The sequence below is a fragment of the Diadema antillarum genome, unplaced genomic scaffold (genome assembly GCF_040938485.1).
Source record: "Diadema antillarum isolate AM-2024a unplaced genomic scaffold, OU_Dant_1.0 scf00000176, whole genome shotgun sequence".
Classification (NCBI taxonomy): Eukaryota; Metazoa; Echinodermata; class Echinoidea; order Diadematoida; family Diadematidae; genus Diadema; species Diadema antillarum.
This window is the reverse complement of record NW_027271065.1, coordinates 106,304-121,451: the sequence shown is the minus strand read 5'-3', so window position 1 is coordinate 121,451 and position 15,148 is coordinate 106,304. Positions and strand designations below refer to the sequence as shown.

General features: G+C 37.7%; 1 protein-coding gene across 1 annotated transcript; it reads right to left on the bottom strand.

Moving 5' to 3' along the window:
* Positions 1-7,642: 7,642 nt before the first annotated feature.
* LOC139722890 (uncharacterized) lies at positions 7,643-14,754 on the bottom strand. Its single transcript, XM_071634171.1, has 2 exons — positions 14,660-14,754; positions 7,643-9,448 (listed from the first exon to the last, which is right to left on the bottom strand). The coding sequence occupies exon 2, from the start codon at positions 9,401-9,403 to the stop codon at positions 7,643-7,645; it is 1,761 nt and encodes a 586-aa protein (XP_071490272.1). The 5' UTR covers positions 9,404-9,448; positions 14,660-14,754.
* Positions 14,755-15,148: the final 394 nt, after the last annotated feature.

Sequence of the window (15,148 nt, the reverse complement as noted above, 5' to 3'; positions counted from 1 at the left end):
CATTGATAACACCCAATGCAATTAATTCTTTTAAATGCTACTTCAGGGTCTTAAAATATAACATTTTAGCTCTATTTTGCAGAAAACCCCATTCAATTTGGTTAAGCGGTCACAGAGAATGTGGATTGTTGTAAAGCATGTCATGAGTCAGATTCTTCCAATTTTAGCAATTCAATGCTATTGTGTGTGAATAATAGACAGAATTTGGACGGAAGAGATTACCGACATCCTCTACAAAATTCCTCATTTCTCTTTGACCACGGAAGCAAATCGAATGGGGCTTTCTGTAAGATGTGGGCAATGAGTTATAGTTTCATACCATGAATTTGTATTTAGATTGATTCACTATTTCTAAAGATATTGCGAAGGGCCCCGTTGTATTCTTTTTTTTTTTTGGGGGGGGGGACATACTGTACAATAACAAACTGAAGACAGTGAACGAGTATACAACATGCAATATACAACATACACACGGTCATATATAGTTTACATGTTTCATTTATAATCAATATATTATGATAAACTACAAATAAAACATGGGAACTACAAAAGAACATGGGTCTTGTCTTGTCAGGTCAGCTCCCAACAAAGAAAATAAGATTAAACAACATATTTTTTTTCCGCACCATGATACGGGGATTATGATAGTGGTATAAAGCACTCTGAGGGAACAGCGTTGATGAGCCTACCCTGTATAAGAAACACCGTATTATAAATTGATGCTAAGGATCCTAATTTAGTGACTGGCTGGGAGCTATCACGTGACCAGTCTTATATCTATTCTATAAAGGTGCAAATTCACTTGATCCCCATCAGGCGTTAGTATACTGTACTCATGATTCGTAGGTCTTGTTTCAAACAACCTATATCCTGCGCTCAACTCCATTGCCCAAAATACATAGAAATTGTGTGTGTGCTTTTCAGTAAGCTTGGAGCTGGTGCTGGCCTGCGCGATGGGAAACTTGCGAAAGTGAATCCAAATCGTATTAGGCCTATACCATTTTATAAAAAGAAACATAATGCACATTACATAATTTAACGTAAGTAAAATAACCAGCCACTCTCTGTAACTTTTGAACAGTCCGAAGGTATATACTATCGGGTGGATACTAACAATTCTATAAGGGCCTGTGTAATGTGCATTCTTGGTATAGTCTTATTATGGTATGTTCGTTCGTTCGTTCGTATTTATTTCGCTTCTCAAATCATGTCAAATCAAATCAAAACTGAATTACATCAATGTAACAAATTCAAACAAAACACAACCAAATGATAAAGGAACAACACAAAAGTTATACTACATGCATAACAAAAAAAAATCTTTGTAAAACATTTATAGTTACATATAATACAAATAAGACAGTACATTTTGATTCAATAAGGAAGCAGGAGACCGTCAGCATAAGCATAGCTTTACTGGTCTGATGGCCTCATTGGGAAATATAACTCAGGTTTGCCTTTTACGAAAAGTACAGGGTTTATTCTTTTATGTTTTACATTATACAATAGTATGCTTTAGAGGGAAAAAGAAGATGTGAGTGAGTGCTGTGCGAGTGCAATAGGTGAGTTGAATGTTTGTGTTGGGGCCATTTTATATATAATATCAGTACAATAATGAGCTACTAACAAATTCAAACAAAAACAAAAACAAAATCATATCAATTATTATACTTTATTTTACTAAATATACTGAGTTAGAATATATTTCTTTAAACTATAGCTTTGAAAGAAAACAGAGATGTTCGTGTTTTTAGGGAGTCGGGTAAACATTCCATGTATCAGGTCCATCATGTCATAACATATGGTATGTCATGTTAATGCAATATGACGTACTCAGAACACAGTACATCCAGTAAATTACACTATGTACACAGAATGGCCCTTTCTTCATATACGTAAATATACTTTTATGTTCCAAATATTATGTCATGTGACGTTATATATATATGTTATATTACTACAACGCAAAACGCCAAGTGAGTAAAATTTTATATAGACATACTATGTATCGTAATTTTAACTCAAAGCAACAAAAGATATAGACATATATAAAATCTTGCCGTGTAACTAATACACTTAGTTGTGAGTACAATGAGTACAATGAATTTAGTATGTATCAAAATAACCAAGTGATAGAGAAGTCCAACGAAGGGTGACTCTGCAACTGATCGACAAATTGCTCTACATCGACGTAAATAGGCGCTGAATCGATGTTTTTTAGTAGACGTGTTTTAGTAGACGCCATGATGGGCGAACGTACTCGAGCAGGATTTGAACGTACGACCTCATGATCACCGGACAGGCGTCATCTCCACTAGACCACCGAGCTTCCGCTCGACAGCAACTGTTTGTTCTAATCCTTATAGCATGCAGCGGGTACTGGTTAATTATTCAAATTCATGAAATTCTTCCGTGGAGATGTTTTCATTAAAACTGATTGTCAAATTACCCTACATCGACGTAAGCGTCGTCTACGTCGATGTAAGGCAATTTGTCAATCAGTTCCAATGAAAACATCTCGACGGAAAAACTTCATGAATTTGAATAAGGGTGACTTGAAGAACAAGAGTAATGCCAAGCAAGAAAGTCAAAATTATGCATTGAAATTTGACTTCCAAAAGTGAAAATAAAACTGTAACATCTATTTCGAAAAACTTCCATGAAAATGCCATGGATGCGATATATATACATACACATGTGTATATAACATGATATTTTGGTTGACAATAAAATGTGTTTACCAACTGTAACACATACTGTCAATAGTCATAATGCTAAACCATCGATATAGTACAAGCTGATTGAAATCAATATAATGGTTTCGAAAAAATCATTCGGGTTTCTGAAAGCAGATGAGGGATTATGGTATCAAATACCTTATCTAAGTTAGGTCGATTTCGTTGTATCGTCAAAACATGTAAAACTCAAATTTCTGTAACCTACTTTTTGCCTTATTCTAATGAAGCTATCATTTTAATCTGTTTCTTCTTATATAGCTGTCTTAAACACGGGCTGACGTGTCCTTTTCTGTCCCCGCACCAGAGTGACAGTGATTGAACCTCATACAAGGAGATCGATGGAATATACACTCAACCAAAAAAGTATGTTCCCCCCTAGCATTTTTGGATATTATTCTCTCCAAAAGTATTTTACCGATTTTCATAATTCAAAAGGGAACGGATAGGGAATTCTAATACTCATTAATGGCATATCATTATTGGTGTGAAAAATGCATTTTATGTCAAAATGCATGGAAAAAAAGTTGCACTTTAGTGATTTGCATTGCCTTTTACACAAATACTTGGTCGGCCACTCCTTGGTAGATCTTTGACCTCTCCAGTTTCCTGAAACCTTGCTCTAGTTTCCTTATTGTATTGGGCGAAACCCCTATAGTCTCCTGGTCACCTCCTTAACCGGAACCCCATCAGCTTCAAGGAAAGCTGTATAGCTCTCCCTCTTTCAAAAATTTGCAGACGCGGCATGATGCAAAATGGCCATTGCACATTAATGTGATCAACTCAAATTGAATTTAAAAGTACATGGCTTCGACCAACATTTTCGTATTGAAAAGGCCTATTGTTTTATAAAGTATGCATAACATCTGTTTAATAGGGAAGCACATTGTACCTGAAGAAATTCCTGAGAATTACATAACAATTTAAAAAAGGTAATTTGCTAACTTGCATCGGAAATATACGCAATATGCTTCATATAACCATAAATGCAACTTTTTTCCTATGCATTTTGACATAAGATGATTTTTTTTTTTCACACCATTAATGAGATCTGGTGGCAATGATGTGCCATTCATGTTATGAGTAATAAAATTCCCTATCCATTCCGGTTTGAATTATGAAAATCGGTGAAATGCATCCAGAAATGCTAGGGGGAACTTACTTTTTTGGTTGAGTGTATATTCAGATTCTCATAAAACACGTAAAGCATGCCTGTCCCTAGCACATCAAACAGGGGAGGAGAATACACCATTCCATTTCTTCTACAATTCTACGTTATGTTCATCACTGGGTAATGTACACACGACGCTGAAGTCCCAAAAGACAACTTACTGGTTGATAGTGACCTCGTCTACAGCCACTATGTCTATTTTCCAATTAGTCTACTGGCATATCGTCTATTACTGATTCGTCTAATACCCATTTGGTCTACAACTCGTTTTGTCCAGTACCCATATTGTCTAATAGTCACTTTGCCCACTACCCGTACTGTCTAATACCCAACTCGTCTAAGGAGCATTTCGTCCACAAAACAATTGATCTAATAGCCAAATCGTCTACACTCACAATGTCTATTTGCCATGTCGTCTAATATCTATTTTGTCTACTACTAGTTAGTCTACTCCCACCTCGTCTACAAGTCATTTAGTCTATATTCACTTTGTCTAGTTATCATATCGTCCAACCCTTAGTTTGTCCATACCCAATATGGTCTATATCCATCTGGTCTACTCCCAACTCGTCTACTCCCAATTGGTCTACTCACAACTGGTCTACTACCAACTGGTCTACTCCCAATTGGTCTACTCCCAACTGGTCTACTCCCAATTGGTCTACTCCCAATTGGTCTACTCCCAATTGGTCTACTCCCAATTGGTCTACTCCCAACTTGTCTACTCCCAATTGGTCTATACTCGTCTATACCCAATTGGTGTACTCCCAACTGATATAGTTTTACTCTCAACAATTTACCCAAACTGATCATTTCCATCTGGTCATGCTAATAATGAATATACCACTTTGTCTAGTGTCCAGTCCGTCTCACTGTCATGAACTATTCATATCAAACCCTGCCCTTGATTAGCACAAAAATCAATATTAGACTATTCTAGTTGTTAATTATTCCTCACATGCTGAATATAAAGACATACTAATCAATGGTGAGACATGACTATCCAGTCTACATTCTGGCCGTAAAATAACTAAATAATGATAAACTAGCTCAGTTACAATCCTCCATCACAAACGAATTGTCAGTCATACGAAACAGAATTACATTTCGACCGACCACCCCAGTCCACCCGTACCTCCGTTCGCATGCATGCAGCGATCTTGGCGGGAACCCGAATGAGGAATTATCGAGTACGAGTGTAATTTGATTTTCATTGCGTTTGGTAAACTAGTGAAGGTACTAACGATCCGCGCGATGTGGGCGTATAGTTGGATGGATTGACACCGGATGCTCGCGTATACTAGTACTGTGTTCCGTTTGTGTGTGTGTGTGTGTGTGTGTGTGTGTGTGTGTGTGTGTGTGTTTACGTTTACATGTATGTAGTGCTGGGATGTGGTTATAGTAACTGTGAGAGAGATGCAGTAGGTTGTTGTCCAGTGGCCGGGGTGACCTCTTTGTTTCGGTAACCTTCGAGAAAGTGTGGCCCAAAAGACGCAATGTTCAGATCATTCTACTGATTCACAAAATTAGCAATTTACCAATATCCTTTAGCGAAAGACTGTTATCACACGATGGCAAGGTGCGGTATTTGAATGCTGAGTTGTAATTGCTTGATTGTAATTACTAGCAGACATACTCGTAGACGTATGGTGGTATAGTTGTGCATATAATAACCGATATTAAATGTACTTTTAGAATTTGACATGAATAAATGAATGTCATGGAAATTTCGTATTTTTTTAGTTGTTGTTCTCGTGAATGTTGACTATAATTTGAAATAATAGGTCTTTTGTGTGTGTGTGTGTGTGTGTGTTTGTGCTGAGTTATACATGAAATATGAAGTGTGTATGGTTTGAATAGAGTTTTGGAAATCTGCTTTGTAAGGAAGAGGATTGACACAAAATGGAGAGAAACTGAACTGTTGTGTGATGTAACATTTGATCTATTTTTGAATAAATAACAACTTTAAACGTAAACATGAAAAGTCCCAATTATTGGGTAAATGGATGCAAAGTTATGGGCCATAATAGAAACTTGCTCAAAAAACTTAACGTTGACCTCAAAAAGGATATTGACCCCTACCGGTGACCTTGGACCTTGTGTTGACCATTGCATACCTCAAAATTTTTAAGTCTGTATTACCAATCTTCCATCCAAGTTTGATTGAAATTGGAGCACTTAATGGCACCTAAAAATTCAAGATTTTAACGCGTAACAGACAGACGGACAGACGGACGGACGGACAGTCTCGGACAGAACGACCCCAAAGTGATCCCTTATACCTCAGTCACACTTGGGTCAAACCCACTATCTCGGCGCAATTGCGTGAAATATGTGTCGCCCGTGTTTTTGCTTTATGGACATTGAATGATCACGCTAGGATGTTTTATTTATTATACAAGGTTCACTCTTGAAGATAAAATATCAATGACCTTCTTCTGCCAAAAAATGAGAAATCAGGAAAGGCATCCGATGTAGTAATGAAATACCACGTGTCGCCGGTCAAATATTTTCTAAATTTCCGTATCTTGCCAAAATTTAGAGAAGAGCCACTGCCCCAAAACTTAATTAATGTAAACATACATGATCCCTTCATTATATAATAGTCAAAGTTTTTTATATAAATGTTTTGTTTTCAAGAAGGGATGAAATGAAATGTGTCACCAATTGTATATAGTGAAACTTACGTTACCATATTTTAGATCAAGATTTAATTTCTTTCCATCATCGCAAATCATATTTTTGTGTATATGTTCCAACCTTTGTTGTGCATTTAACCGTTTACATACATCAGTACGTGGCAGACAGAATAAAGAATACTGATAATGTACTTCTAATGTGTTCCTTTTCATTTTTACCATACTTATGATTGTGTATCAAAGTTGAATGGATGGAGTGTTGAAGTTTGGACATATAAATGCTGCATGATTGCTTCTGATATAAATTACACATCCACCACAAAAATAACACAGCAAGTTTTTCACACTGTGACATTATCTTTTTTTCCTAAAAAATTGTCATAATTAGAACATAAAAATTTAAACCAAATGGGGCACCAAGAGTGTTCAACCTATTTCACTGGGAAAAAAGAAACTGGATGAAGTAGACTTAAATAACAACAAAAAAAAAACTATAACTAGTAGTAGACCAGTTGGGAGTAGACTAGTTGGCAGTAGACGAGTTGGCAGTAGACGAGTTGGCAGTAGACGAGTTGGGTGTAGACGAGTTGGGTGTAGACTAGTTGGGAGTAGACGAGTTGGGAGTAGACCATTTGGGTGTAGACGAGTTGGGAGTAGAGCAATTGGGAGTAGACGAGTTGGGAGTAGACCAATTGGGTGTAGACCAGTTGGGATTAGACCAATTGGGAGTAGACCAGTTGGCAGTAGACCAGTTGGGAGTAGACTGACTGGTTATTAGACTAACTGACTATTAGACAATGAGTTGTAGACCAATTGGCTATTAGACAAAATGAGCTGTAGACTATTTTATTCATAGACCTTATGATTAATAGACGAAATGGTCAATATACATAATGGGTGTTAGACGAAATGTGACTTAGACAAATTGGACATTAGATAAAATGGCTAGTACACGAAATGACAATTAGGCTAATTGGCATATAGACAAAATGGTTGGTAGACGAGTTGGTAGTAGACATAGTGAGTTTAGACGAGATGGCATTAGACTAGGTGGACAGTGGACAGGGTGGTTGTAGACGAGGTGCCAATTTACCAACTTACTGACGTACAGGCAGGTGGTTGCATTGGTTATAACACTCTTCAAGGAGTTCATTGATATCATTGATACACGGTAATGAACTCGTGTAGATGATTAAATGGGAGTCAACACCTACGACAAGCATGCCTGTTGGTAGGACGTTAAATACTTTCAAAGTACCCTCCGATTTCCACTGCGTTCTAATAATGCGACGTGATGCTGGATAGCCAGGGCAAAAAATCTCACTAGTGACCCACTCATTACTGCCCAAATCCGAAGAAAGAATGTATACGCGGTTGGTTGACACATCGACTGTCATGCTCTTTACAAACGTATCGTGGATGTCAGTTTTACACTTGATATTACCATCTCGATCCAATAAACAGACACTTGGACCTTCGTGGCTTGTTTCAGTAACCACAATCACGTCTCCTGTTGACATCGTCTTCAAGGTTGAAATATGCATGCCATCTGCCAGCTTAATGGTGTGCATACATTTCCCGTTGTTGGGGTTGAACTCAGAAATGGATGACCTAAATGGTTCTGCTGTCAAGATCGATCCAGAATTGTTGACGGTGACTTCAAGTGATTGCATGGTTTTTGTATCAATCTTTCTCCGATAATACCAGAGCCGGTCGTACACCATGAGTTTGCCATCAGTTGTACCAAAGACATGTCCCCCATCAGGCAGAGAATTGTAGGAAATGGCCGTGAACTTTGGTAAGAATATAACATGAAAATTCGCAGGTGTCCCCTCAGCAAGATCCAGAACGAATATGCCGACTTTGTTGGAGCAGACCAAGCCGTTTTCACCAATGCACCCAAGGGGAGTACTGACAATTTCTATTTCTTTTACTTTCACCAATCTCTCTTCAAATCCTACTACTGCGCCAAGAAGTCCACTTGCTCTGTCGTACTTGATTTCTTCAATCAACTCCTTCACTTTGTCCAGTCTCTCTCTGCCGATCTCAACACCTACACAATCACACAGCTGTCGGGTGATGTCATGAAAGTCCCTCATTAGATTCTCTTGCTTGATGATGAGGTTTTTAGCGTTCACGCATCTTTCCCTGATCATTTCATTTAAGTGTTCGAGACCATACATGAGCTTGGTTTTGCGCGATTCCAGTTCCCGTTTCACCAAGTCTAACTGGTTCTCAAGTGACTTCTGCTCGTCCCGAATTACGTGGAGTTTCTTCTCTGCTTCATCTCTGGTTTCTTTCAGCATTTCGTTTCGCTTTTCATTTAACTTCCTGATCTCCTCATCGCAATCTGCGTTGATCTTATCCTCCCTCTGCTCTAGCTCTTGAGTAACTTTCGTTTCCTCTTCTTCAGCTGCAGCAGACACCTGTTCTCCAATCATCGTTAAACGTTTCGTTACTTGAAAGATGTGATGTTGTATTTCTTCATAATTTTGTTTCAGACCATTACTTCTAGCATTAGCTTGACAAATGAGTTCCGCTAGTTCTCTTTCCCTATCTTTTCTCACGTCGTGAATGTCATACCTTTTGCAGTCTGTGTGATTCGAGGTTACAGCACACACGCGACAAATGGGATAATCATGAGTGACGCAGAAAAGTTCCGCTTCCCTGTTAGTATGCTCCTGGCACGTCCATTTCACTGTGTCTACCACTTCCTTGATGCTGTCCTGGTGATCGATGGCACATTCAGCGCACAGGTTCTTTTGGATCTCGAGGCGATAGGATGGTTCGGCAGACTTCACGTCAGAGAGGCATTCATCACACTTTATGGTGTTTGTTGGAGTAAAACCAGAGGCCATGATGACAATAATGACGCACACAGACTCAAGCAGAGAAAGATGCACCTATGGTCAGAAAAGAATGCAAGCGATTAGTTCGCTTCACTTTATGATTATTCTGTCATATCCAATGCTACTTATTTGTCCTGTTCGTGGAAACATTGTATGTCAATGTGCATAGGCTTTAATACCATAACATTATAAAAGCTTCTCAATTTTGAGATTGATTTCGATCTTCATATGTAAGTCTCATATTATATGAACTGTTGTCAGCAAATCCTTCTTTAGGGACTGATTCCTCTTTTTTGGGGGTGCTTTTTTAATGGAAACTTGGTGAACACTGGCTAGACTGACGATCTTTTAGCGCCGTACATTGGAAATTTCAAGACTTAATTTCGCAGAGAAACAGAAAAAAGACTAGACATGATACAACTTTGAAAAGTATCGGATTTCCTTTTCTGTTATCATAACTTTCAAATGTCCTTGATTTCTTTCTTTACTTGTTGATTTTAATGTAATCAAAGACAGCATATGCTTTAAAAAATCAAATCGTTACACAAAGATTTTGATACTACAGGAAAAACTACAGTAAATTCGTTTGTTTTGCTTAACCAGGGATTGTGTGAGTGGGTTTGCTTGTTTATTTGGGTTACAGCCCGTTATTCCGAAGGTTCGTTATTCCGAAGGTTCGTTAATCCGAAAATGAAATAAGATTCTTTATTCCGAAGGTTCGTTAATCCGAAAATGATATAAGGTTCGTTATTCCGAAGGTTCGTTAATCCGAAAACAATATAAGGTTCGTTATACGAAAATGTAATAGGGTTCGTAATTCCGAAGGTTCGTTAAACCGAAAATAACATAGGGCTCGTTATTCCGAATGTTCGTTGATCCGAAAATAAAATAAGGTTCGTTATTCCGAAGTTTCGTTAATCTGAAAATGAAATAAGGTTCGTTAGTCCGAAAATGAAGGTTCGTAAATCCGGAAATAAAATAAGGCTCTTAAAATTCCGAAAATAGAGTAAAATACTGGTTGTTACAAAATATGGTGCTGTAATTACTGTCTTATGCGTTCGTTGATACGTGTGTTCATATGTGTGACTGTGTGTATTGAGTTCAAGTACATAGCAACTTTGAAATTACTGCCCATCTTATCTGCTGTCACCCCCATTATCGTCGTCTTATAGCCTCACGTTTATCGGTAGTCTAAAATTCATCATCATCATCATCATAACAATTCAGGAGAGGCATGTTCACTTTGAAAAGGGGATGCCAGCATACTCATACTCTCTTTGGACACATAAACACATACGAACACACACAGTCATGTAAACAGGCACACACGCAATTCCATACAAACTTTTATCGGCGACGAATAGAATGCCGTCGTATTTGTACATATACTAACGATGAAAGTAGAGGTATTTTCTCCTCCGAAGGATGAGCTCGCCCCCTCCCACTCCTTCACTTCTTCATCATTGTCAGGATAAACATTCATTATTTGAAATTATTACCATATTCTGCGACTCTAACATGTCTCAAGCAGGAAAAAAATCACACCTGCGTGGACTTAAAATTAAAGGCTTTTAAACAAATAAACGATCAAATATACTCAACAAGCAGATTTCAAATGTAACATCTCTTCTAATAAGCTTCACTGTGAAGAGTGGAATGTAATCGAACTTAATTGTTCTACCGATCAGTCACTAGGTAAGAAACTATTTTTGCATGAATTCAGTGAGAAGTTAAATGCAGTTCTCCACTTTTTTTGTGTGACCTGGTAACACATGAAATTCATGTCGTTATGGTATGTAAGCCAGTGCTTCGTATCATTTCTAGCTCTCGTGAAGTTAAATGAATTGGGTTTTACACTCTATTATGATAGCCCTCGGCCTGACACTAGTTGTATTACGTATTACCAAAAGAAACTGCAACTTTTTTTGTGTAAAAACCGATTTTGGACACATATTTAGGTGTACTGTTTGGATTTTCAAGTTACGGTATTCTCATTGTTAGAAGTGCAAAAAAAAAACAAACGAGCTGTCAGTTTGTATGCATTTCACTTTCTTTAAACATATGATTTTTTTCGGGGGGGGGGGGGGACCGCAGTCACCATCTTAAAATAAAGGGAATGCATTCAAAATTAAAATGATGGTATATTGGCTGAGATTGGGCGTCGGGTTTCCAACTTTTTGGTGAGATAATGAGAAACTTCTTATAAAATATGAAAGAGCACGTAATATTCTACGAGGAATTCAAAGTTTATTCGATGTAAATTGGTTCTGAAATGGCTGAGTTATTCAAAACAAAGGGATCCTCATAAAACGTTGGATCCACCTTTTGTTTGGCCCTATGTTTTACTTTTTTTTTTGATATCTCGGCCATTTAAACCGATTTGAATAAAATACACTTTGAATTTATTTTAGAATTGTATCCTTTTTAAATTTCACAGGTGATTTCTAATCATCTTGCAAAAAGTTGAAATTTGAATCTCCCATCTCAACCAAAACTATACTATCCCTTTAGAATACCTCGCCTGTATGATACAAATCTCTTTATAAGACACTAATACCCCAGAGGATTGATAGACACCCCCACACACATACACACAGACACAAAATAAAAAGGGGACTAACTGCAAGCACCTTACAAAAAAATACGCCCCGTCATTGGATATTGGTACAATCAATAATAATAAAAAAAAACATACATATAGATGTTGGCGATTATAGGTCGTTACATAATAAATTATGATACCGAGTGCTGAAAAAATAACCATTATGAAGGTGAACGATGTGAGATCATAGCGTCACGGAGCCGCTGCATGTCGAAGATAGCGTCTACAGAATGGGGATGGTGGGGCATAATGAAGCACTTAATTTCAAACTTGCAATATGGCGTCGTTACTGTTATCATCATTAAAAATGTTAGGGTGTCTGAAAATAGGCTAAAAAAATTACACAGTCCCCTACGCTCTAAATTCCAATCGCTCAGGTAAATAATTGTTCGCACTGAATTAAAATCAAGATTCTTGATCCACGCCACTTCTTCACGCAACACGACGTGCTTTACCTAAAGATATACACGTGTATCATCCTCCCCAGAGACAATATCGAATTTTCGTTGCGTAATATTCAAGCAGTTTTTTGATCACGACAACGTATTTTGTCATAACAGTGAGTTTATTTCATTTTCGGAATTATGAACCTCATTTCATTTTCGGATTAACCAGCCTTATTTCATTTTCGGATTAATAAACCTTCGGAATAATGGACCCTATTTCATTTTCGGATGAACGAACCTTCGGAATAACGAACCTTATTATATATTCGGATTAACGAACCTTCGGAATAACGGACCCTATTTCATTTTCGAATCAGCGAACCTTCGGAATAACGAACCTTCGAAATAGCAAGCCTCACTTCATTTTCGGATTAACAAACCTTCGGAATAACGAACCATATTTCATTTTCGGATTAACGAACCTTCGGAATAACGAACCCTATGTTATTTTCGGATTAACGGGCCTTCGGAACAGCGAACCCTACTTTATTTTCGGATCAACAAACCTTCGGAATAACGAACCTTCGGAATTTATAGTTACCTGTATTACGAAGTCACTCCTGATTATTTTCCCCGGAAGGGGTGAAGCTGTTGTCTCTTGGATTTTACAAAACTGACTCACAATGCTGACATGCATGTACTCTCTCTCTCTCAATATCATAAACTGTATAGGCCTATGCTGCTGTATATCATGTTCCTCTCGTATTTTTATTGTATTGAACGTTTTGGTGGTGGTAAGGTGTGACCGTAAACGGTGCACACGCTGAACATACCATGATTTTAATTGCCAGTCCACATTTTTCCTAAATATTTATTTCTCTTATACTTATTTTACTTTAAAGGGGATGGCTAGTAACTGATCAGTGGGAATCAGTGGGAATACTGGAGATGATTGTTCCAATCTTTGTGGGATTCATTTAAGAGTACATTATATATCTATTGTTGTGGGAAAATTATTTGCTTCAGAATGGTGTCATATTCAAGTAACGCGCGGTTTAATGTTAACGATCGCCCCGTCACTGTACAGGCATGCTAACCTGGAAACGTTTAAACTGCACATTACTTGAGACCATTCTGAAGCAAATAATTTTCCCTCAACAATAGATATATAATGTACTCTTAAATGAATCCCACAAGGATTGGAATACTCATCCATCAGCATTCCCACTGATTCCCACTGATGACTAGCCGTCCCCTTTAAAATTGTCCACACGTATTTCTTTAAAAGTGTGCACGAGATCACTGAATTTCAATTTCAAAGCATGCTAATGCTTCCATACTACTCCCCCCCCCCCTCCCAAGTAAGTAATAAATGTCACGATTCAAAACGTTCTTACATAATTTTAACGGGCTGACATCACGTGATGCGAAAGACTGGTCTGCATATATACATGAGTTGTGGTCTATAAATTTTGCAAAGCCCGAGAGCGACCATTGAAAATGCGTAGGTAATTATGAATATACGCAAACGATGAATAGCGAAATGTCATATTAACTACAGTAGAACCTCGATTATCCGGCCACGTCGGGACCGGCGGGCGTCCGGATAATCGATTTGGCCAGATAAGAGAGATATGTTCAAATACAGCACCTTCTATAGCATTTAGGTATGCACAAGTTACTACCAATTCACGAATATTATTATCTTCATGACATTTTCATGTTTCATATTTTAAAAATTGATACGGAAATAAAACGAAATACAAACAAACCATCCCTTCATGTAATGTTTGTTCGATTGATATTGACCGACAATGAGATCAATATTGCGACTCGTCGAATACTGCCGCTGCACTGTACTGTAACCACTGAGTGCACTCAGTGCCAGTGACAAGCGAGGCACCAGTCTTTGAGTTTGTCTCACGAACCGACTTAAAAGTTACAGTCCGTTGCGATGACTGGAATATGTACCGTTGTGTATTCGCACAATTAATGGTAGAACATGTGTTTGTTTTGTGTGAGATTTAACACTGAAAAGACATTTTAAAAATGAAAATGTCAACCAGTCGACGTCCGGATAACAGAGAATCCAGATAATCAATGGCCGGATAATTCATTTCTAACTGTAGCTACAAGTGTATGCATAGAACCCACAGCACTGTTTTTCGTGCACTTGCTTTCTGAAATCAAACGTATAAGAGTAACAAATTTCGTCATAAGTAACACTATGCCTACAAATCTAAATACCAAAATCAACGTGAAAATATTAAATCTTACCTTGAAATCAGCACCACTATTAGATATCTAATCTGACTTTGTTTTGTTTCCGAAGCATTGAGGAACTTAGGTACTCGCTTATGAGGAAGTATAAAATCACTAAATTCACGGGTGGGTAATCCTATTTTACATATACATGTATATATCAGATATAACATTTACATCTATGTTATAGGTTTCACAAGGCTTTGTAAATACATGTAATTCCTTACAGACACATTAAATCAAATATAACAATTCAATATCCCATTCAATACAAGAGACACATATTTTATGTCTGCCATCATCATCTTTTGTCATATACGTTTGTCATATCAGTCCTCAAATTGGCAGGGGTCTACTCAACTCCTGTCAAAGGTCTGTGCATTCAACCTTTAGTCGATGCCGATTATTTTGTTGAAATTGCGAATGAGTGCTATGTAATGCGTTTTGAATAGAGTTTCCACACAGTGAAGACTTTCCACACTTGCGGTGAGAGGTGATCCCACA

Coding starts and splice junctions, on each gene's coding strand:
- LOC139722890 (XM_071634171.1), bottom strand. CDS start 9,403: ATGGCCTCTGGTTTTACTCCAACAAACACCATAAAGTGTGATGAATGC.